The sequence below is a fragment of the Falco peregrinus genome, chromosome 1 (genome assembly GCF_023634155.1).
Source record: "Falco peregrinus isolate bFalPer1 chromosome 1, bFalPer1.pri, whole genome shotgun sequence".
Taxonomy (NCBI): Eukaryota; Metazoa; Chordata; class Aves; order Falconiformes; family Falconidae; genus Falco; species Falco peregrinus.
Genome location: NC_073721.1, coordinates 96,801,226 through 96,826,836, shown reverse-complemented (window position 1 = coordinate 96,826,836; position 25,611 = coordinate 96,801,226). Strand labels below are relative to the sequence as shown.

At 39.9% G+C, this 25,611-nt stretch overlaps 1 protein-coding gene across 2 annotated transcripts in view; it reads right to left on the bottom strand.

Moving 5' to 3' along the window:
- The window catches only part of PELI2 (pellino E3 ubiquitin protein ligase family member 2), a 74,577-nt gene that overhangs the window by 27,957 nt on the left and 21,009 nt on the right, over positions 1–25,611 (bottom strand). For both annotated transcript variants that reach the window (XM_055813590.1, XM_055813595.1), the window contains exon 2: positions 20,249–20,378. In XM_055813590.1, coding sequence (XP_055669565.1) covers positions 20,249–20,378 — 130 coding nt within the window. The remainder of the gene's footprint in view (positions 1–20,248; positions 20,379–25,611) is intronic.

The following is a 25,611-nucleotide window of genomic DNA, read 5'->3' as shown; positions in this document are numbered from 1 at the left end:
AGGTAATATGTAGAAAACATTTCACAACTAAAAGGTTTTTTTCCCCCAGCTACATCAATCTATCCTGCTAGATCAACCTTTATTATTATAGCTATTATATGTAAAAAGTAATTTAGAACATCTTTAAGTATCTCATTTTGGCCTTTTAGTTTCTGTACACTGCAACTGATGTGAAATTATTTTCACTCAAGAGATTCACCTCTGACAGTTGTTAGGCCAGTGAGTACACATCAAACAGGGATTTAAAGTGACAGCAGAAGCTATAAACCAAAATTTCTGTTTGATTATAAGCCATTTTACACTACATACAGCATCATTCCAAATTTACAATTCCACAGATTAAATACAAGCTTCTGTCTGAGGATTTTTTTGGTATTGGATTTTGTTATCAAGCCTCTGTAAGAGCGGCAAGTTTCCTAAATCTCTGCTCCATTCAAGGTGGACAGCAACTGCTTTGTCCAATGCAGCACCAGAAGCCTCAAGAGCTGAGCGGGTTCCTCCGCAGTCCCGCAGGCATGGGGGTTTCACCTCCTTCCCTGCAACAGGACGCCTCTGCAGACAGAGCTGAAGCTACAAATCACATAGGGGCAATAAAGCTGGTAGCTTCCTTTAGTCTTCCAAGACTAATGCTTCCCAGGTTTTCTATCCACATTGTATACACAGATACTACTCTAAGTACTATCACTTTCTACATATAAAGAAGTGAGTCTCAATTTTGGCATTTACTCCCCCAATGGTCCTAATTTTTATTTTTTTATTTATTTTTTTACAACATCCAGTTTCACACATTGCAAACAGTGGCTACTATACATACAAGGACATTTTCATCATTCTCAAAACACCGTAGTTACTGCAGCACAACTTACCTCACCCCCACCCCAGCTTTAAAGCAAGCAGTGAGCACCTGCTTCAGAATAACCAAATACCTCCGTGCACTTCGTATTTTCTCCAGAAGAACACTAAGTAATTCAGAGTTTAAAATCCTAATGAGCATTTCTTTATCGGCTCTAATTTTCCCCATACCAGATCTCTTCCGATGTCATCAGTTGTCCCCATATTGCAGTTGGGTTTTTTGTTTTTGTTTTGGGGATTTTTTTTGGTGGTGGTTGGTTGTGGTTTGTTTTTTAAGTACACTGTGTTTGGCAGATCTTTCAATCTGCTCCACACTAAATTGGTTTCATCAAGATATTAAAAGTCATCGTTCTTACTAGCTTTCTCCAATAGTTAACTATTCTCCTAAACAGCTTCCCATTTGAGTTGGTTTGGCTTCAGCTTCTAGCTCTCGTTATTGATTGTCCTGCTAGAACAGACTGCCTTTTCGTACCCCGTATTTTCATGGCTGCAGGATGCACACTAGCAGAGCTCAATAGTCTCTGAGAAGCAAAACAGACTGTTCTTCAAGGAGCTTCAGCTTTCACACAGCAGCAAGTTAAAATTGCTAGGCAGTTGCTGCAGTTCAGAAGCAAATTTGTGAGCCACTTTCTGCCATGGAAATGGCAGCTTCTTCAGTAGCTGTGGTAACTTGTAGAAAAGCTAGTTTAAGCTGCCAGTTTTCATTTGATGCTATACAAGTCAGACTCTCTATACACTCCTTCAAACCACTTTCGCAACTCCTCTTTGCATCCTCTCCAATTTTTCAAAATCCTTCTGAAAACTTGACAGCAGAGCTACACATAGTATTTGATTACGCAGCCTCATCGACTATACAATGCCACCATTCCCTTACTCCCCCTACTGCTCTTTTCATCCAAGCCAAGAAATCTACTACTCCTTTTTACTGCTTGTAGAAAACTCTGGTTTCCAAGATACAATCCCTGTTGCAATAGCTATAGGCCCTATTGAAACACTCCAAATATTTAGCTTTGCTAGTATTTTGGCTATAGTTAGATTACACCTTTTTTAAAAGCTTGTTATCACCAAGCCATCTAGACCACTGTACACAGCCACCTTTATTTACTCTTCTGACAGTTAAATTGCTATGAGTTTTGTCAAAGGAAACTTGAGGGTTTTGTTATTTGGGGTTTTCTTTGGGTTTGGGTTTTTGTTTTTTTTTTTTTAAATTTTCTTTCACATGATGCTTTTAACACTGCAAAATGCTTACCACTATGGAACCCCATTAGTAGTCAGCTGAGGAATTTGTTTCACAAATAATTTATTGGGATTTAAATTAATAGCCAGCTGTTAACAGCTAAGATATCACAAAGAGCTCCTTCCCACTTCCCTCTTCTTGACTTTTCACACCAGAGTATCTTTAAAAAAAAAATCTTAAAGAACAAGGAAAATGCAACACACAAGTTATCATAAATCAGCTGTTCTACTGTCCTCATACACAATTCTCACATCACAGCATCCCACAATACTGTGGGGCGCTAGCAGTTATTTAATCCCTCAGTTAAAAACAAGTAAGCTTCCTCATATTCACCATAGTAACAGCCCAGTTAGACTTATCACCGGGCAGCTGAACCACAATAGCTTGTTTAGGATTATATGCAACAGGGTATTGATACAGTTAAATCAGACAAGTTGCATGCTGAGGTCCCATATAAGTCAGCAGATTATTGACCGAAGCACATCATCCACGGAACTGTGTTCACTACCACCTATTCCCATCCTGTACATGGAGTTATAAAATTCAACCCCATTCCCTAATCATCCAGTTTACCTTTTCACGCTCTTAGTGGCCCATTAAAACTCTTCAGGAATTCCCCCACTGCTCTAATATCAGTAATCAATTACCAAGCCAGCGTGTGCTCTCGCTCTCTTTGGCCACTTTAAGGTTCTCAGAAACACACTCATTTAGAAGTGTTTCTTCTAGTACTTACTCAGTAAGCCAAGACTCACCTTATAATTCTCCAGTGAACTGACACACACCGTTCTGCTTTTCCCTCCAAACACAGGCAACAAATGAAAAGGCACTGAAAAGGTGTTGTGTGAGCTTTATCCTGCCCACCCACCGTTGGGAAGCAGAGAGCCAGGCTCTCTCATGTTCCTAACAAACTTAAAGAATGCCTCATTACTTCAACTATAGAAAGGATACCGCAAGGGGCCCAACCTAACAGAAATGGATATGGAACTAGATCATGGTGTTCATGCTATGCTCCTGCCCCTTCCTCAGTGAATGGGAGGGTAATACTTTAGAATACCACATTTGCTGTTCCTACTTCCCCATACACTTTCTCAAAGTGTCTTTTATTATATCAGCATTTCATTAATGCAACTCCTCAGCAAGTTACAGAAATGTCAAAGGAAGTTTCTTCTCAAATGATGACTTACACAGATTCTTTGCATTACTATGTAGGCAAGCAAGGATTTTTTTCGGACTAGAGCCTGCTGAATGAGTTTCTCACATATGCTGCTCAGCACACCATAGACTGTTCTCCCGGGTGCTCTCAATTATCTTCAACCCAGATGACAATTCCACTTGCAAAAAATTAGGGTCATCCTTCATATAGTCCTGTCTTCCATTGAAATGGAACAATATAATGCGTAACACCAGAACACTGAATTCTCACTGGTCATGGCACATTTTTTCCCCGCCTCCTCTTTGCTGAGGGGGTCTGAGAAAGCCAGGATTTGCATCATGCCAAATCTATGTATTGACATATTCTCTTTTAAGAAAAATATTTTGGATAGACCTGCCCATACCACCTCTGTTTCTAAAAATAAATACTGAACAACAGTTAGCATTCATTTTCCAGGCATAGACAGAGTACTGTGAATTGCAGATAGCTACTTAAATACATTCTTTTGAAAAGATTATAGACTTTCCCTTAACAAGGAGCTATAAAAGCATGTATAAAGCATTCGTTTCCCCAACGTACACTCAACACCTAAATGCTGGCAAAAATATCACTATATACACTATGGAAAAAGAACTATGCCCCACTGAAATACATAAGCAAAAAAGAAAGATGCATGTAATTTAAAAAAGTAGTCTAATATGAATTATATGGAGTTTAATCTTTTAAAGGGTCTTGAAATATTAGGTGCCCAACTGACACATTCTTATGCAGTGGAAAGCATAAACATAAGACAATTTTTGTGTACGTAACCCAACGCATCTTTATCAGTCTTGTGCTGAGGCTCAAACTTAGATTTAATTGCTAAAACTGTCAAATGAATGAAGGTTTAAGTGTTATGAAGAGACAAAGCACTGCCTGAAGAGGACGATGTTACCACGATACATAACTAACAGCCTGGAAGGTCGGAATTATTAAATACTTGCCCTCAGGGTTGATTAGCAAACCTAAAACTTCAGGAAAGCCTGCTTAAATACACTATCCCATCATGAAATTGCTGTTATAGCATAAAAGTTAAAGTATTATGTGCCTGTCAAACTGCATTAAGCAATATTAGAAATACACTAGTTTAAAGCCATTTCAGAGATGCAATTGTCCCTGTTTTTAGCTGAGAGCAGTGAATGAGCTGATGCAGCAGAAGAGTCGATATTTTTGCTACATCACTATCAAACAAGTAGGTTTAAATACTAAAAGGTCTGTCAGAATTCACACAGATTCTCCTGTTGCTATAAGAACAGCAAAAAAAAAAGGCTGTTACATGTTCCATCTGCAAGTATGAAATACTACACACAAAAATATTTGTTGTCTCTGCTGAATCCTGAACTTCACCATGCTGCGAAACCGAAGCAGCTAAAGAGCAGCCACTTTAATGAAGCCCCACGGGAGGACAAAGATAGAGATAACTGCAGCTTTGTATCACTGCACATCAGCCTGACTAACTTCTGTTAGCAAGTTCAAATGCATTTTCACAAATTAAAGAATTTTTCATTTTTCTTTTGTTTTTAGTTAAAAACAAACAAAAACCCCACACAGCACTTATGGAAAAGGCATTCAGAAAAGAACAATGTGCTTAAATTGTAGGAACAAAAGACAGACATTCCTCCTAGAGGAAAAAAGCTGAGTTGTTATTATGAAGCCTCTCCAGCACAAACCCTACAGGAAAAATGAGCTGAAATCCTGTCCAGATCTAGAAAGACTCATTTTTATTTGTGACACCAGGAGATCACAAATCAGTGTTCTGCCGCTAGACACGCAGAAAGATGACTGACTTTCAGCTCAGACTAGCTTCCAAGCAAAATAATAGTACTGAGGAAACGACAGCTATGAAAGAACAGCATGTATCCTACATTTTTCCCTTCAGCAGTGAAAGGCTTCAGTACCAAGGAAAATATAAAAACAGCAGAAGAGTTTGAAGTCAACTGTAACATGTAATTTTTGATGCTTGCCTCTGTGCATCTTACTTAGCAAAGCACATGAAGTACTGATTTTGAGTATGATATAGTAAAGCAAAGACATAATCTAGTGTAACTAATATTCTAATTATAGAAGCATGTGTATTACTCCAGGATTCACCTTCACAGAAACGTGAACAAACAGCAATGCAATAAAATCCTACAATTTCCAGCTGTACAAAGTCAAGACCTATTTATTCATGAAGATTCAAAACCAGGGTTCAGTGAAGATTTTAGGATTTCAGCCAGAACCAGTAGTGTTCTGAACTACTTTCACGAACACCAGCATTGAAAACAAATTAAGAGAACAATCTGTAGTTCTAACATTTTAGATTATTAAAATATCTTTTCCAGATCTAATGTTACATGTGAATATTCTGTCAACACATCTCCCCCCTTTCTGTTGATACACTGCCATAATTTGTGTTCAGAGACAAGGGATGAAATCTCTATGGCAAAAACAAGTTTCTCATTTTGCCAGCTCAAGAGGAAAAAATTAAAAATCAAACGCTATGAACACATTTGGTTGGTATTGTGGATTGATATATGGATTGACAGGGTGGAAGTGTTAGTGGTACGAATGAAAAAACCTGGGACACATCAAGTCTCACAATTCCTATTTTTACTTCATATGTATTCTAGTAGGAACAAGGCTCTACAACAAGTAGTGAGTGCTAAGCACAGTGCATATATGTTTTATATATTAAATGCAAAATGAGAAAGAAAGTTCTCTTTAAAAAACCCACGAGTACAGTTTTTGAAAAGCAAAATGTTAAAAGAAAATGTTCAGCAATGTTTTTTCAAAGAGCTCAGCCAAGGCATCTCACTGATAGCTGTCATAGGCCAGCTAGAAAAAAGAAAAACCTCAACCAGCCTCAAGACTCAAGAAGTAAGGTGTCCCTTACTTCTCAGTGACACAAGAGCACTGAGCAGAGGAGCAGCACAAGATAGGTAACTGGCAGTGGATGGGAAAGGGGAGGTGCGTTGGGAAGGACAGTAACTGCAGAAGAGCTTTAACCCATCCTTTCAAACCATTTCGTTAAATCAAAGCCCACTTCTTTAAGCTATGTATTACATCCACTTTTGTAAGATGTGCAGGAGATTAGGCATAAGGGAAAAAACCCAAACCTGATATTAAGGCTTCATTATCAGCTTGTTTCCAAATTATATGACATTTTCTCATAAAAAGTTATTAGAATACATTCTTCCAAAACTATGTCACAGCCCAATCCTATATATTATTTAAGAGTTTAACGCAACCTCCTCAGCCCCAGTTTTTAAGGCTTTAACGTCTCAGCAGAGTTGGGAACTATCTCTCAACCCAAATCACCAGAAAGCAACCCTTAACTTTTTACACATACAACCAACCAAACTGCATACTGGACAAGAAAACAACCTGCCCCAGAATAGTATAAATATTTAGTTTTTGCCAAAAGCACTTTAATATAACTACAATCCCCATTTCAGAGGTGTGGTGGTTTCCTCCAACCTGAAGCAAAGCATACACTCAGTGTAACATGTTATTAATATAGAACTACTACAGCAAAGCATAATAATAAATTGGATTAATACAGCACTGACAATGCCAAGACATTTAGTACATTTTTTGCTTTTCTGCTCTGCCTGCAATTGCTTGCTGTTGACAAAATTACGCCAGCAAATTCCAAAGGTGAATCTTACTCCACTCCAAGTCTTCCACTAGTCTCCATGAAAGAGCATTCAAACATCTTAGCAGCTATAGTTAGTAGGCACTAAACACACACATTTAAATGTATCTGAGATGCTTCACGAAAAAGGGTTGCAATCGTAAATCGCATGCCCCCCCACGCCCCAGATTTAAGTTTCCCTTATCTATAGTTGTGTTTTTTAGTGACAAGAGTATGGTATCGAGACCAATGCATAAACAGAAAACCAACCAAACCCAAAAATAAAGTGCATAAGCAGCAAACCATCATGTCCAATTCACGTGAAGATTTTTCATTTTAATGAAAACCTACTTTTTATTGTAATTGTCCATGAAATACATATTGATGCACAACAGGAAGAGTTACATAAATCATACAAGAGACATTATGTACCTGTAACATGCATTTCAAGTGCTCTCTCCTTCCTGTTAATCAAGCCTGAGAAACACGAGACTGAGACAATCCTGGAACACTAAACAGGCTGATTAGATAAGAATCTAGGTATCTGTGATTTATGAACTTTTACTAGCACTAACAACTCAATTCACAAGTTGGCAAGTGAAAGCCAAGAAAGAACTGCCTTTAAGACAGACCATTCAGGGCTAAAAAAGCCAGCCTTAAATATCAGCAGAGCTATGCACCATTAGCAAATGATTCTGGGTATGACATTTCCTTGAAGGAGACTTCCTTGACTTCAAAACAAAGAGAATTGGAATCTTGGCAAGAGGACAGAACAAAATGACCCTACAAACACTCCCTGGGTGTTTGGCAGAAATATTACTGGAGGACAACAAATTACACAAGGCTCCAAAAATGTTAAACGGTCACTGTACCCAAACTTGCTAGGGTTCCTTCTGGAGTCATCTTTAAGCTAGGACTAAAACAGCAATTAAGACACCTAAATAAGTATGACCTACCATACATATCAGATGGCTAAGCCGCTACTGAGTCACCACAGCCTTGACCAAAAGAGGCACATGCTGCTCAGCTGAGCCACCTTCTAGACTCCACTGACGTACAGACTAAACCTGCACAGACAAGGCTTCAACATCTTCACACCTATAGCAAGCGTGTCAAACACTGGTGTTGGTCTCAGACTCAAGCCCAGCCTTAATGGCCCTGACACTCCTTTCGGCGACCTCCACAAGCAAGAGCTGCTGAAACAGCTAGGCTGCCAAAGTGATGGACTAGTTCTACTGTATCGACCTTTGAGCGCTGTTGTGGTGTTTTGTTTTTATCTATTGCAAAGTGGCTTATTCAGAGCAATTCTAGGCAGGACTGTTTCACCTACTCAAATAGGGTGGCTCCCAGACATATCGGAGATCATCTAATTCGCACTAATGCTCTGCTATCAACGCTGCAGCTAAGCATTATGTGGCACACACCAGAACAGAAAGGATTACTGCTTCATGAAAGCTGTAATATTTGCTTGTTGAGACAGAACCATCATCTCCCAGCATTTGCACAGCCCGCAATCCTACCTGAGGCAGAAGTATTGTTTGTTACATTCTAAAAACTTCTCCTTTTCAGAAATTTGTTTGAAGTCAACCGACCCTTTGACCTAGGAGGGTGCCTCTACACTCCTGTTCCAAAATGGTTTAGTGCTTTTAAAGTTACACGTGTTTACCTTCACTGACACCACGTAAAAACACTGTTTCAGTCTGAAAAAAGCTCAGCACATTCATACTGCCACACAACATGATGGTATTCCCTCGTCATCTGTATTTGGTATGCATATATGTATTTTTATCGTTATCGCCAAAGTTTAATCAGAGTATTTTCTACATAGAATTCCTGTGCAGTCACAGGAAAATCAGGGCTCTATTTTTTCACCTTAGCAAACACATCATCTAAAGATAGACAGAGACAGGAAATCCCTCCTGAAGGTGATGGAATCAAGCAATGCAATGCCACTGCTTCACCTCCACCATCACACAAATGTCAACTTTCCAAAGCATTAAACAATGTTCCACATCAAGAGTTTAAAAAATGAGGAAGACTGAACTAAAGCAATAGCAGACAGGACAGCAGCAAGTACGCAGATACTGGTATAGAGAGAGATTAATTCTAGAGCACTAAGGATTTGAAATAAACTTGGATGTTACAGAGGTTTGCAGGGTAGGTGCAGGCTAATCTATCGGGATTTGGGGATGTTCTTCCCACCCACTCCCCAGGAAAAGGCCTTCTGAACTTGAAGGTCTGGAATTAATCCCCACAGCAAACAGGAAGAAAAAGATTCTGCCAAAGAGTTTTAATAATAGATTTATAAGAAGTAATTGTTGTCCAACATCCAATATTGGAACAAAGTACAAGGTATAGAACACAAATTCTTGTTCAGACTTACTGAATGAACTCCATACTCAAATTTTACTGTAAAAATTTTATATCCACTGATCTAAAGCTACAAATTCTTTAAATAACGATTGGAATGCTTTTTTCCCCAAATCCCTGAAATATTTTCATGGCAAAAGCCATAAAACCAGTTTAGAAAAATATCTGTAAAACACACAATGCATCATCCAAATATGTACATTTCATAGTGTTCGACAAAGACGCTTCTGGAAGAGTTTTGAATTAGACTAATGAATGGGGCTACTACCTTAACTTGATAGCCTGATCTTTTCACAATCTACTCAAAACCTTGAATAAATTCATACATCCAAAGAAAATTAAAAGATATGCAACATCTTTCCTTTATGAAATCTTGTTCTATTATTTCCAGAAAAGAAAAGGTCCTTAGGAAAATTCTGTTTCTATATGAATCACATAATGACACAGCAATACTCTAACTCCAGTGCTATCTGCTACTATAATACAAAGACACTAAGACACAACATTAAATAACCAAAATATTTTTGAGCAGGGTAACTAGAGTTAGACCTTCCCATTAACAGTCAAGATAACAGAGTGGTATTTTAAGATATTCTACATGGGTTGACTCTTGCACAAAAATGCAAACATGTTGTTTTGACTTACAGTTTATTTATTCCACTCAAGCAGCAATAAGTCAGTTTTTGTGACAAAACACCAAACAGTAAGATTTGAGAAAGCTTTGAGGGGGAGGGGTGATTTAGGAAGAACACTTTATGAGCCATTAGAAGTTTCATAATCCAGCCTTCCAAGGCCAGCTTTTCATTTGGAACAAAGTAAGAGCAGCTGCCCATGCTGAAGCGAGGTCAGCTTTCTTCCTGCCTGCCTCCCACCTGGACCACCAAGGCACTGCCTTATTGCTGACCTTCAGCAGTGGAAGATTCCTTGGTGGGCTGAAGCAGAGAGAAAATGGTGTGGAAAACCAAATGCCAGCATAAGAAAACAGGGAGGAGGAAAATATTTCTGCATGTCTTACACATTAGTCTATTGTCTAAAGTTTATAATAGCAAATGTCATTATATGAAGGCTAGCAGTCAAAAGTAATCCACAAAGCCCCCCTGAAGTTCCTTTCAGTCTTCCTTCCAGTTTTTGTGGGTTTGCAGTCCCTATCCTATTCAAGATTTCCTCCAAACCTGCTTGGTAGAAAATTCAAAACTAGTAAGGTTTGGATATATAAAGTACAGTGTGATCAAATGTGCAAACCAGAAAAACCAGCCTATAATTGCTGAAGATCTTTTTTGACCGTTCATGCACTCTTTTTGCATTCATGCAGTACAGATAAAAAGTTTTGCTTTAATAACAAAACCTCAAGCACAACAACCCCACACCTCTCCACCACAGGAACTCCTTAATTACCTTTTCTGGAATTCTGCAGTCAGGAGGAGACTGCATGTTAAACAGATGCATAGTCAAAATACTGTGAGGGAAAGAGCTTTTAAGAGAGAGGCTGGTTATCTGTGTCATCAGCTTAAATCCATCCATCCATACAGTGAGGGACTCCAAGGAGAATTACTCAAGACTCAGTTGTGCAAAAACAGTCTCCCAAAGTCCACACTTAAGCCAAGGACTGCAGGACAGCTTTTCCCACATAGAGCATCTGGGTATTTTGGCAGTAACGTTACACTGGTGACACGTAACTAAGGCCAACGTCAGGAACTGAACCATTCTTTTAGGAAGACAGCACAACTCATTCAAGAATGCACATACCTTATGAAAGCAAGGAGAGAAAAAGATGGAATGAGTAATCTCATTCAGCTAAGATTAAGCTTCAGCAACAGCAGCTGCTTAGGAAGAACACTGTCTGGGGAAGGGAACAGAAGCTCTAATCCTCAGAGGCCGTAACCCCTACCCAAAGAACAGCTTCTCTGAGGATTCCCCAAAGAGCTGGAGAACAAGCAAGCTGCTACAGGTTCAGAAATAGTAGGATCATCCAGAATATAGATGTATATGCTCTGGTCCCACAAAGTCTTGATTTCCAGGAGAAGTCTGATCCTACAAAAGGAAATATCCCTTCAGCTGAACTTAACTGAGATTTGAGATAAAGGAGCAATAAAAACCAGCAGTTTGCCTTGCTGCAGAGCAAGTATTTAAATGTGGTTTGTATCACCAGGAAAGTTCCAGGTTTTTTTCAGATTTCCCTTCTCAAAAACAATATCCCTCACTGAAGCTGTTCAGACACAAGAGCTCTCCAAGCTGCAAACTGGGAGTGCTTTGTCATCTAAGCCTCTCACCAGTTGAAAAGTCTGGGAGGAGAAACAGAATTGGGCAGCTACAGGTAACTACATGCAGACCCTGGAACTGAAGTTTTGTTGGTCACACAGGAGCCATGAAACAAAGTTAAACAAGTAAAAATCAAGCCTGCTGTTTGCTTCCCCTTTCCTTACCCTGCGTTAGGGCAAAGGAGAAAGAAAAAGTATGTCTCAGTATCTTAAACCTAGAAAACAGGAATTGTTCCCAGGGAAATCTCGGGAATCACAAAAGTGGTAGTTGTCAACATCGAAGGCTGAGCACACAACACTTCTGGATGATCCCAGTCCAAGACAGGTCACTGTTAAGGCACTGGTTTCATGCTCACGAGCAACTAGTCAAGTGCCAGGCCAGTAGCCACTGCAGTGAGAGTTACAGGAGAAATACGTGAATCTGACTTCAGCATACACCAAATCAGTTTTTTTTCAGCCAGACAGGGACCAACACCCTTCCTTGGTTGCCAACACTAGAAAGCAAAGGAGAAGGCATCCATCATTCCCTGACTGTAGTGAGCTCAGTGTAGGAGACATCCCTCTGAGCTCAGACCGATAGGAGCTGGAGGAAAACAGAGTACTGTACAACCAAGCAAGCTGGCAGTGCAGGGCTTTTAATGAGCTTCCTCAAGTCACAGCGATAGGTATCTGCTGTTACTGAAATTAGAAGGCCTAAGTATGTATTACCACACACGTCATCCATACCAGGCATCTGCAGAGTCCAGAACTTCCTGAAGTACTGGCAGAATCACTATGGACAAGAGACATATCCAGAATTTCAAGACAAGTCTGTACATAACATATGCAGTCTTGAATCGAGGTCATATAAGTACAAGCTCTGATGCAGACCCAATGGCTAGACAAGCTTGCTTCCATGGAAGGACAGCTCATGAGATGTTAAAAATAAAAAAGATAATGATCTTGTAGAAGCAAACCCATAGTGCTGAAGAATTCTGAATTGCTCTTATGACTGCCAAACACAGGTAACAATTTCTGCACACAGCGCTAAAGAGCTTGGAGCATTCAGTGAATGAACCATCACCACAAGCACTTTGCTGGGGATACATCCCCTCAAGAGTACTCCCTGTTTTTTCCTAAAATCTTTGTAAGTTCTTCGGTGTTGAGTAGGAGCAAAACAGCAGGATCCCAGAACAAAGTAGTCCTGCATCTAAAAAAGTATAAACACACCTCAGACAAGAGACCTATAGTGGAAAGAGGAATCTTGTAGTCCCACAAGTCAGTCACCCCTCTAGTACTTCACTCAGTGCAAATATGACTACATCTGTAAAATGAGTAATTTTATAAAAGACTCCCAAACAGAGAAATATTTAGATTGTTATTTCAGTCAACAAAAATCTCAAAGCACTCTGGAAAAGAAGTATTTTCTAAAAAAGGGGTATCAGCTGTGTGTTTCTTTGAAAATTTACTGTTGGCCCATGAGGCTTGGACTGCTGTGTTTTCAAAATAACTGCCTCTCCCAACAAGGCCTTAGAGCATAGGAGTCACATCTACTCTTTGAAGCAGTTCCAGCTCCTCTGTTCCAGGAGAGCTGTTCCACACTGCTATCACTGAGTATACGCTACCTTATTCTTCCAACACAATTCATCCATTTAACACAATTTCATTTGGACATTACAGTTTGAGGTAACAGGAAAAGCACATATCATTAGCTGCATGTTCCTCTTGGCACCGCATTTTCTTTTGGGAATGAAAATATATACATAACATTAGCAACAAATACTCCAGGAGCCTTCAATTTTATCAAAACAGGGTAACACAAAAATAACGTGCACACTGCCTTACACCTCCCTCATAGCACCAGAGCTCTGTCTTCAGTTCTGTGGTACAAGTCTCAGTCAAGTCCAGACACTGTGTCATACATGCTATAAAACTACATTCTATACAGCTCAGGATCCAACTGTCTCTCTCTACGGGGGCTTTGCAGTTCAAAGCTAATGTGAAAGTTGCACTTCAGACCTGTGTGAAGTCCCCCCATGACAGAGGTAATGAAGCATGTGTCCAAAACAGTAGCTAGGAATTCCTACTTTACAGATGCCTCAGACTCTTCTAACAGTTGTATACAAGCCCCTGTAGCCATCAGGCTGTTCATAACTGTGCTGCAGCACAGCCCACCTACACACCTGGAATGCAACAGCAGATTGTCACCACTTTTTAAAATTCTAGTGAAGTTCTCATTCAGTAATGCCAGCTTGCAGCGTGTTACCCCTGACAGCAAGTTCCAAGTTCAAAAGGCAGTACCACTGTGCTCAGTCCATGTGGCTTCATTCAATCCAAAACCAGTTTCAGGTTTTCTCCTAACTTTTATGAAGTTCAGCCCAGCCCAGCTCTCAGGAGACATGCCCTTCTAAGACCAGATCCATTCCAGCCAATTAAGAGTCTGAATAGAACATGTGTAACAGGACAGACCTTTACCGCTACAGTAGGTGGTCCAAAATTTCCACTTTAAATCCTGAGGAATGGTAAGGGTAAGCATGCAGAAACCAGTCAAACTGGAACAAGGTAGTTTTAAACAAGTTGTGCTATACGAAGCTAAAGCAGTGAAATTGTTTCTTTCAGTGAAACGAGCGGCTCTGCTGCCTGCAGTAGAAATCCCCCTTGTAGCTTTTCCAGTGGCACAAACAATCGAGGACATTCCCTGATGGGCAAAAGCATCCAGCATCTGACCTTACACTACAGCATTTTAAACTCAGCTGAGGTAGTCTCTACTTTACCTAGCTCTGCATTACCACAGGACCAAACTCCCCCACGTTATTTCTGACACGGTTAAGGAAGCTGCAAACTGATAGGAATTGCACAGCAGTGGGTTACACAGCCCGACTCCCAGAGGGAAGGGAAGTGGAAGCATACGGGGAAATGCAATGCTCCCAAGTTTAACACTAGCCCTGGTGATCACTGCACCTTCCTTTGCTTTCAAAGGGCACCCAACTTCATATAGAATCTGCTCCAAATACTGATTTAAAACAGATGTAGTTTAAACAGAGTTTACAAGAAAAGCATTTTTTGATCTTCTGTCTACCCTCTGAAGGGAGAGCATGAAAACAAAAAACAACATTAAGTCATAAAAAAAAATAATTGTTGTAGTCCTCAGCAATTTTTAATTCCTTTTCCTTCACTAAACATCTGGTTTTTGTTAGAAAACACTGTAAAATGATTTTCCAAAACCTTTGACATGCATTCTGCTCAATAGGTCCCAAAACTTCAGGAAGGAGAGCTTCAAACCAACCAACAGTTGTTATTTATTAAGCCCTACTAATGAAATTTCTCTAACCATTTTCTTCTGTCTAGCCATTCCCTGCTATGTGCAAGGACAAGGGCATAGGAACTTAGCGTGTTAAGATGACACTCATTTCATAGAAGAAAAGGGCATTACACCAAGGAAACTATTATTCAAGCAGACTCAGTCCAATGAGCCAAGAAAAAGCTTCTTCTGCACAACTCAGGACTCTCAGGATACCTGTGTGATTAAGTTACTTCAGAACAAATTAGTGCTCCACGAACTGATTACACCATAAATAAGCCCAGTAAGAAAGAGGAGGATACTGTGTCTGTCAGTGGCTTCTGACAGCAGCTAAGCTCTACAGCTTTCATCCAGAATGAACACCAAAAAGCTGTCAGTACTAGAAGGATTTCTGGGGTTTTTTTTTCTCAAAATTCACAAAGTACGCCAAAGCAAATGCAATATCTACAGCAGATAACTAATCACAAGAATCCTATACTTTCATTTTGTCTCATCACTCAAAGCACAAATTGCAGCTCTCTCCCCAACCTAATAATTATTCGTATGGCTGCATTTTGTTCTTCTCCAGTAGCAGCATGAAACTTGATTTGAGCTGCAGGAACCCAGCCAGTGACTATACAAGCTGCTGTTGTGATAGCACAAAGCAGAAGCCAACTCGGCAGGTAATTGGACTTGAAGTACGAAAGATCTTCCCCAGTCAGCTTGAAACAGTAATTTCATAGGGGAGAAAATAGGTTGTCTTTATCTACCACAGGTTACCAAAGGAAAACTTTGATCCCAAGACAGACAGACATAATAAATACCAAGACATGGCAGCATAAAAAGGTATTAAAAGGTGGGAAGTTTTGTAGTCTATAGAAGATTGCAAATGTCTTTTGAATTGCTATCAAATTATTATTTGCTATATAATTGCTATCAAATTGCTATCAAAGTATAAGAATGAAATGCTTAGGTATCAAAACGCAACATTCACTTGTTAGAACTGAGTACTTTTAGTGCTTGCTAGTTATAATCTCTTGCCTACTGACTCACCACTTCGGAAAGTTTCAAATGCTGTACATGCTATTACAATAGAATTCATTCATGCTTCCAGAATAATCCTAAGGAATCCTGGAGGGCTAACGTCAACAATTCATGCTTCCATACTTGAAGTAACTCAAACACACACGAAGCTCCTTCTTCATTTTTCTAAACTTCACACCCATGGATGTAATTCCAAAGCATTAGAAAACAATAATGAAATCTAAATGCATGCATACCTAAAGTCATGGAGTATTACTTGACTTGAGTGTTCAGTATCACCAGCAACCTCACTGTTAATGCCAGCTGCCAGCACCCCCCCTCATATGGAACTGGGAGAGTTCTCTCCCAGTGTTATACAAAAATAACTTCTCCAACAACATCCAACAAGGAGTTAGTGATGGCTATGAAGAGGAGGAAACAGGAGTGAAGATCTACCTGTGTTTGCACAGGGAGAAAGTGTTAACCTAATAGCCCAGTGAACAGATTGGATGTGTACAGGAACATGAACATCTTTGCTTAGCAGAAATTGGGATCATACAGTTTTATTTAGACAGAGCTTATAATTCACCTACTTAAGATCTGTAAGAAAGATATACTGTCCTCAAATGTTACTGATTCTACAACATCATTAAGCTGGTTTTGTTTTCAGTTACAGACACCTCTTTCCCTGTCAGACATATATACCCTCAGACCATAAACCCCCCCGACAAATCTCCAAAACACAAAAAAAATCCCTTCAAAATCCTCCCATGCCCACCTACCCCCCAACCCCCTGCCAAACTAGTAAACTCCAGTTTAGCATCTTAGTATCCCATCATTCCCAGGCGATTATTTTGAAAACTTACATCTCCCTCTCACCTGCAGCTCAGCACTCACTGGAAAATTTCTGCACAAGAAAACCATGTAACCATTTCACACACCTAGACTTGAGTCCCACAGCATTAACTATCACGTATGAAAGCAATAGTTAAGACAACTCAACCAAAATAAACATTACAACTAACTTTTCATTTTGTTAAACAGCCCTACTAGCTTGAAGATCAAAATCAGCAATCCTAGCTATGTCATGATGAACTAGTAGCAAACTTAAACCTAAGAGTTTGATAGTCCCAGGAAGGTTTTCACAGATCATACGATCATGACTGATGACAGTCTTCCTCTTCATCATCACTGCAAAACAGTGCGGCCAGCAGGACCAGGGCAGTGACTGTCCCCCTGCACTCTGCACTGCTGAGGCCGCACCTTGAATAGTGTGTTCAGTTTTGGGCCCCTCACTGCAAGACAGGCACTGAGGTGCTGGGCCATGTCCAGAGACAGGCAGCAGGGCTGGGGAAGGGTCTAGAGAACAAGTCTGATGAGGAGCAGCTGAGGGAACTGGGGGGGTTTAATCTGGAGAAGAGAAGGCTTGGAGGACCTTACCGCTCTCTACAACTACCTGAAAGGACGGTGTAGGCAGGTGGGGGTTGGTCTCTTCTCCCAGTTAACAAGCAACAGCAGAAGAGGAAATGGCCTCAATTTATACCAGGGGAGATTTAGATTGGCTATTAGGAAAAAATTCATCAAAAGGGTGGTTTTCCTAATTGGCTATTAGGAAAAATTTCATCAAAAGCATTGGAACAGGCTGCCCAAGGAGGTGGTGGAATCACCACCCCTGGAGGTATTTGACAGCAGTGTAGATGTGGTGCTCAGGAACATGGTTTAGCAATAGGCTTGGCAGTCCTGGGTTAACAGTTGGACTTGATTATCTTAAAGGTCTTCCCCAACCTAAGTTATTCTATGATTCTATGAGACCCAAGTCAATCGAAAAAATGTGACTTGATTTCAAAACAAACTCTCTGGTCTAGCAAAGTGGATTACTACAATCTTGAGTAAGATTCATACACAGTTAATGAAAAGTCTCACAGTCCCCCTCCCCTCCCCCCAGCCGTGTACACAGACACAAACAAGAGACAGCATAAGAGTTTTAAGCTTCCTTCCTTACAGTAATACTGATTTTTACAATGCTCGAAAAAGTCTATCTTAAACTGTCTGGATTCTGTAAAATAGGGGACAGTAGAAAGTTTCCTGAATGGTGCCTAAGCACAGAGTTAATTAAAAGGCTTTTAAGTCAAATGCATAATTTTGTAGAGATGCATGCATATTTTAACAATACTCTGCTTGAGACTTATTACCCCATGCATTTGGCTTTCCCCCAGATATACCCATATACACTCAGGTCAAACAATTCTAAATTTTCTTCAGCACCTCCAGAAGGCAGAGTGGCAAAAACCAAGCACTCCAGTGGAAAAAAACAAAAAGGCACTGATTCATATGCAATTAGCTCAGCTAAATTTACTACTGAAACCATTGCTACTCCAGCTGTCCTTGACACCTGCATAGCAGGGACAATAGAACATGACAAGCATCCTCTCACTATCTATTGCAGTCTTCAGGCTAACACACTAACTTAAAATTGGTGACAGCTACAGTTCTTGAGCTGCTGCATTAATGCAATTAGCACAAAACCAGCCACTCACTGGAGACAGTCAGTGCTTTACCCACTCCTGCTAAATCAACCACCCAAAAAGCATCAGTACTCTAAAAAAACCATGTTTCTTTCTACTCAAAAGATTCAGTTTAAACAGTGACAGGCAAGCAAAGCAAAACAGAGAACTGGTATCTGAAAGGTCTGAAGGAAGGATGTAAAGGGAGGAAACTTGTTAATATCCTGTGCAGCACAAGTTCCCACTGTTTTATCTTCCTTAAATAAGAGTTAGGCTGAAAGACTGAGAGCAGAACACAACTTGAAAGGTCAAGTTGCACGTTGTTTTCTGAAGACAAAGGCAGCTTACTATTTATACATTAGTCTATATTTCTGCAATCATTTACAGGATTTGTATGCAGAAACCATTCCTAGTAAAACAGACTTAGGCTCCAGTATCGAAGATGTCAGAAAAGCCTACTAAAGCATCTTAAAATGTAAGTGTCCTTTCTGTGCATCAAAAGAGCACTCACCGAAATCCACAGCATCACTGTTCTGGCGCACATCCACCAGCCTTGCCCCAGACAAAAGCTCATTTATAAGGGTTCAGAGAAAGTGCAAAATACACTCAACCTGACATTATCTACCTGAATCCAAATCCTCAGAGGAGGGGCTTTAATGCCTCAGACCCTATTCTATCTTTTTAAGGGCACTAATTTGTACAGCACACATTTTACCTGCACTACAATAACAATGCAGATAAACATTAACCAGATACCTTGTGGTGTTTAAATATTTTGCAACTAAAATGCCAAAATATCATCTGCAGTCCAAATGCTTAAGGCTATCCAGTGAGAACATGCGTGTATTTCCATCAGCTATGTAACACTTTTTTCATTTGTTACATTTTAAGCAAGAGACCAGAGCTACCAACACACAAACATATACTACAGGCCCATTTTGAAGGTTGATTTCATCAGGAAGATGTCACTCGCAGATGCTTTAATTTTGAGAACACTGAAAAGTACTTATAGAAACTGTTAATCCTAAAAGGCTACACATTTATCTGCACTAAGCAGGCCCTATACAATCTTGAAAACAAGCTCTGATATTGTGTGTTTTGAAAATTTTAGGTGTATACTGTGTATGGTATGCATTCTCAAAACATAATCCTGTACTACGGATTAAACAAAATTCTTTTCTTGGTGAAAACAGCGTAGGTTCTCTCCCTCCCCCAGTACGTATTTTGGTAAAAGTGATGTGCACCTCTTACAAACCATCCACTTTTGTGAGGGTCACCACAGAACTGCTCCTGCAGTTTGGCCCGAACTCTAGTCACTTTTTGCTTCTAGGAAAAAGGTTTTGAGAGAAGAGATGGCATAACTTCCTGCAGCTTGAAATATTTTCCACCACAAGAACTCTATCCTGAACAGTTCTACAGGTTAATACGTTACTATGTTAATATATTTACTTTACTGCTTTTCCTCCTTCACCAACACTAAACTCCAGGTAAGAACATACACAATATCATTATTAGCAACAAAAATTAAAGGCCAGAGGGATCATGACTTTTTTTATACCATGACAGTTATTTTCCTGAAGAGGAAAAAGACATACCAATCTTACAATCCAGTGAGAAAGAAATAAAAGTACTTTTTGTATTTGCATCACCCGATTACTCTATAGCTCAAATAAAACTGTTAGCTCTGGCAAAGTCATCTTTCTGAACAAAGACAGAAGGGTCAGATTATCTCATACCTGAGGTTAAAGACTGTTTTGAACAGTTAAATGGACTAAAATTAAAGATATACCCCCAGAAAGAAAATCCACTGCAGACTTCTTTAAAACAAATATATCTGTCACAGAATGAACCAGGAGCCAGGTAAATCAGTAGTAACATATGAGTTGTTCTCCAGCCCAGATCATCAGCAGAACAGAATTCACCCCACTGCCCCATACCTTTGATGCTTGAGGAGTAGAAATCACGTGAACAGTGCTGGGCTTAACTCCATTTGCCTTCGGTCGCTTATAAAGGGCAAATCTGCTTTTCCTGCGTCCTCTGTCACCATTAGGGAGGGATCCATTATACCTAGAAATAAACAAAAAAGTTTGGCATAAGCCACCACCAGTCTGGAATAGAGAAAAGGAGAGCAGCAATTTGGTCACAATATCCTGATGTCAAACACATGCACAAAACCAAGAAAGGTAACCACCATGGTCAGGTTTGTTTCTTGAATTACAAACATTCAAACATTCTCTACCTACCAACGGCTGAAATTTTATTGATCATTAACAAGGTAATAAACTACAAATGAAACAGTTATTCAGAGCCATAAATACTTAACTCTACAATCCAAGGAATTTGGTATAACTAATCCTAAATCTTCTCTGTAAATTCAGAACATGGAGTTTTAAAAATGTTTTTACCCTGTCATCCCCTCCCCACATCTCATGCAGGAATGGAGAAGACAAGAGGAAGAACAGGGAAGAGGAAGAAACGAAGTCATTTAGGGGCAAGTAAAACTAAGTGATAAGGAATTTTACTCATAGAAGGTTTTTTTAGTTGTTTTCCCCCCTTTTTTTTAAACTCTAATCCTAAAGGCTTCATCTATTGTTAAAGAGGATGCAAGTGTTTTTAATTCACGTGACTATATCTGAAGACTCACTAATGACTTCCTTTATCAGGTGTAACACTGTAGCCTTCGATAGTTCTTTCATCTTTCTCTGAGGACAGAGACCCAACAGATTAATTATTCAGAGAAGTCTTAAGCCTCAAGGGGACACAGCTCCTTCCCCAGGGAAGGCATCAACTGGAAATCTCTTTGCAACACATAAGCACAGAATTCACCATCACCCCACCCCGAGGATTTTGGACAAGTAAATGCTTTGCATCATAGCACTGTCACCTGTAATATTCTTAGTAACTCTCAGCTGGTCTATGAAGATCTCCAGGCTTTACTGTATAGATGCCTCTTGCATTCCTGATCCTCAGAGATTTCAGACTTTTGCCCAAAGAACTACAGAAGTTATTTCATTTATAAAATCTCATTTGTCTTACTGGTGAGTTCTGTTCTGTACTGATCACATATATCCCTCTCCTACAGTCTTTATGATTAAAAGCTAACATTGCAGTCAGGAAAAGAATATGAAAAGGAGAAGAAAGAGGAAGATTTAAAGGTGACTAACTCCCTGCAAAGCAAAAGAGGTTAAAAAAAGTTAGAAGAAATCATTATCTGCTTACAGATACACCCAGAGGTAGCTCAGCTCTACCATCTGCCACACTATCTGCAGATTAAAATCATTTGTTTGTAGCCCTGCAGAGGGCTAATAGCTACTCACTGTTGGGCTATAAGAACAGTTCTATAATAATCACCGACTAGGAAAAACAATGCAGTAGCCCAGAACCTTTTTTTATTGTTATTTGTAACTAGCTCGTGTAACAAGAGAATGCACTTGGAGAGCCTTGTGTCCTTTTGCAAACAAACGAGAAATGGGTAGTGGTTGAACGCAAGCTGTCTCAGAGTTGAGGCTGTGGAGCAGCCCTGCGCAGAAGGCTTACTGCTCACTTCAGCAAGGTTCACCTGCTGTCACACAGGAAAACAGGCTAAAACTTCATACGCACAATGTCTAAACACCAGTGATCTGAATTGCAGGACTGCTGAACATTTGTGAGCACAAAAAAAGAACCAATTTAAATTTGAGATTATTTCAGTCTTAAGTACCCTAGAACATCAAAACAGACTTTTATATACATTTAATACACGATGCTAGAGACTTATAATAAGTTAAGAGCTTTTCAGCTGGGCTACAATTAAACTTTATCTCCCACTACCATTTTCATAGAGAGAAATACTGTATCTTTCTGGAACATTAAGAGATTCCCAGCACAGTGAAAAAACACAGGAGCAAACCACTATTATTTCAAGCCAGGCCCACCCACATCTTGGAAACTTGTTATTAACCCTATGCAAGAGAAAAGTAGCACTCTTAACACAGCAGATCCTTGTCACAAGAGAGAAACTCCTAAAAGATACATCAATACAATCCACAGGCAACTTAACTACTAGCCCTTAAAATAGGAATTACTTGATTCTCCAGCTTGCATCTTTCTAGATATATACATGTGCTTTCTTTCAAAGACATTATTACTGTGAATATGCCAGCAAGTTTTAACTTGCCTGAAGACAACATTCTTTATACAAGTATTTTTATCTGAAAACCTGAGAAAGCAGTAACTCCTTCAGAAATAATATTTAACTAGTATCATCACTAGCTTTATATTCTGTAAGTAAAATTTTTGTATTTGTGTAATTGTTAAGCAGTACTGAACTAAAGTGGCTCCACTGAAAGTTAAAACCAGGCTAGTGGGGTTATTTTGTTTGTTTTTTCTCATGTTCACAAAACAACTGTAACTGAGAAAGGCTACTTGATTTCATTTCAGGTCTCTGTGGGATTTAATTACCTGTTTTTAAAAGAGAGAGAAACCACTCAAGGTTAAAAGGCCTTTTGGAAACTTTAAATAGGAAGAAAATACAAGCAAACTGAAAGTTTAATTCATTCATCCTGATTAGCACTGACAAGTTTGCATGAAGGTTTTCCTTGTGCCAATTTCTAAATTTCATTTGCACAAAAGGGCAGGAAGAATTGAGTGGCAGATTTACTATTCGTTATGCTTTAATTACAGACCTGCAAGTTTTATTTTGATCTGACATTGGCAAAAAGAGCTAGGACAATTACTAGGCATCCATGTGTGTGTTGTGTTGTTTTGTTGTTGGGTTTTTTTGGGGTGTGGCTTTTTTTTGGGGGGGGTGGGGGGGAGGGGCAGGGATCACTCTTGGAGAACTCTCCACAGCTAGCAGACACCTTCATTTTTTCTAGGCCAGGACTCTCAGCTTGTCCACTACAAACCAGCACTCCCCATGGCACTCTTGGCCACACCTTTCCTTGCCACTACCTAAGCAATCTTCATACCAAACAAACCAACCTCGGGATCTTGTCAGCCGCAACAGGACTCGCACCCACTTACCCACCCACTCAGGGTTTCTGTCCTGGTAAGGGTGCAACTAAGGTTGCTCTTGAGGCAGCAGACCCACGGTCACTTCTTGGCAAGTCCCTGCCTTTCTGAACCAAGCTGTCCCACAGGACACAGTGAGTTTCAGCATTCAGGAGGGGGAATACAAGGCATGTCCACCCACACCTTGCCAAGTCAGCTCTTCTAAGCACAAGCACAAGGAACTATAGCAAGAGAAAAAGCCCTCTCAATTTTTCTCAGCTGTTCTACTGAGCAATGCCTGGTGAGGAACAACTGCCTCCTCCCGGGCAGCAGCAGGATGGAACCGCACAGCAAGAGGAGGGACATGGACAAAAGGCCACCAGTTCCCCATCACTGAACACTGGAAGACTCCAAGCTTCCCTATAACCAACAGCAGCTTCATAACCAAAACAGAAGCTCCTTGCTGAATCCCCTCCCGACTCCTCTCCACAAACATCTGGCCGTTTCCCTTTCCCCACACCCTTCCGATAGCTCTAGAAGCCTGATGCAGCTTAGGAACGAGCACATTAGCATGCCAGTATTTTGCTTCACAAGACAGCTAGCACTACCAAACGATAACCTGCAGCTAGAACTCTACTCCACCTCTCCCAATGAACAAAACAAAGAAAAACCTACCAGATTTCATAGAGACAGAATGACCATTTCTGAGACAGTCCTGCTCACACACTGATCTATGGGGCACTTCAGAAGTTCTCCAGATGTTCCAAAGCAGATCAATGCATATGGTAAGAGCAGTCCTATACTTCTTCCAAGTGCTTCTCAGTTAACAGCAATACTGGGACAACTAGCATTATGAAACCTTGTGGGGATAATTATCTCTGTTAATAGCACTATTCCTTGCAAATAAGGGAGTGGTGCTGGCATAGGCTATGGGCACCATAATTATCAAAGCCAGTTTCCTACAGATTTGCATCAAACAGTTGAGGACTTTAGTATATAATGAACTGCAAACTCCAATTAAGTTTTTCCCATGGTTGGGATATGTAATGCAAGTCTCTCCTCTGCATGGATTCATGGCTGTAGAGCAAGACCACACATGCTCCACTCCATAGTTCAAGCACTGTGGCAAGTTCCTATTTTCTACAAGTCTTGTATGAACCTACTTGACTACTTCAGAGATCATCAAAAACTTTTGAACCATTTGTCAGACAGCTTGTTTTTTTAAAAAGAATCAGGCTTAGCCAGTGGCAAAGAGTAAACAAGACCTCAGTTATTTATGACAAGAGCTCTAAAAAAATCTTGACTTGCACCTTGACAAGGCTTCAACTCAGGGAAGTCATCCTCAAAATTAAGCAGAATATCTACTAGCCATCAGACACAGAAGCTGCTGCATATAACAGATTTAAAATTTCTTTAACAATGCTATGAAAATACTAACTATCATTACACTTAAATACTTCTCCATACTTATGCAACCTACCTCATAAAAGACTACAAACTAGAAAAGTAGTAATTTCCACAGATTAAAAAAAAGCGCAGTAATTTCACTCTACTTTCCTCACCTACTACTAGTAGTCTACCGCACACTTCATTTTTAGATGCAAACCATCCCATTTCACAGACTTAGCTATGAACAGATGACATACTACAGTTCAGTTACTACCATAGTTCTAAAAATGAGTAAGAGAAAGCATATCCTTGCTGTGCTAAACAATAAAGCTGCAGAAGTAAAGCCAGACTTGAGGGAATTTTTTCTTTAAGTATGTTCCGATTCCAAGTTTGGCATTATCCAGTAGTATATACTCCACAAAAAAAAATTCAGTGTATGCTTACACCGTATTTTTACCATCACTGAACTAGCACGGGCCAACACTGCTGCCAAAAGCAGCAGTCCTACCTTTCATTTGCTAGTTTGTTCCTGCTACTTCTCTCCCTGGTTCACATGAAGGGGAAACAAAACCCGATTTATGCTTTAAATTTAGTTTTAAACCACAAATTCCTTGCTCTCCAGTTCACTGCAAAGCCACAGAAGCACTTATGTCAGCAACAAGGGAAAAATGGCATAGAGGGATAGGAGAGATTCCCTTGGAAGTGCTGCAAGTCCGAAGTTATCACGACATCTACAACATTGGAACTCTAAAGATACATTATTCAACTCCACAACATCCAGCCACAGAGTTTTTCACAACTGTATGCTCAAGTCTTGACTAACTGGAAAGTCCTCTCCTGCTGAAGCATCTAACATTTACTCCCTTGAATGTAGATTAAAAGGGAAAGTCGCATGCTACTTTATATCAAAACACAAACAGAAAGCTTCAACATATACAAT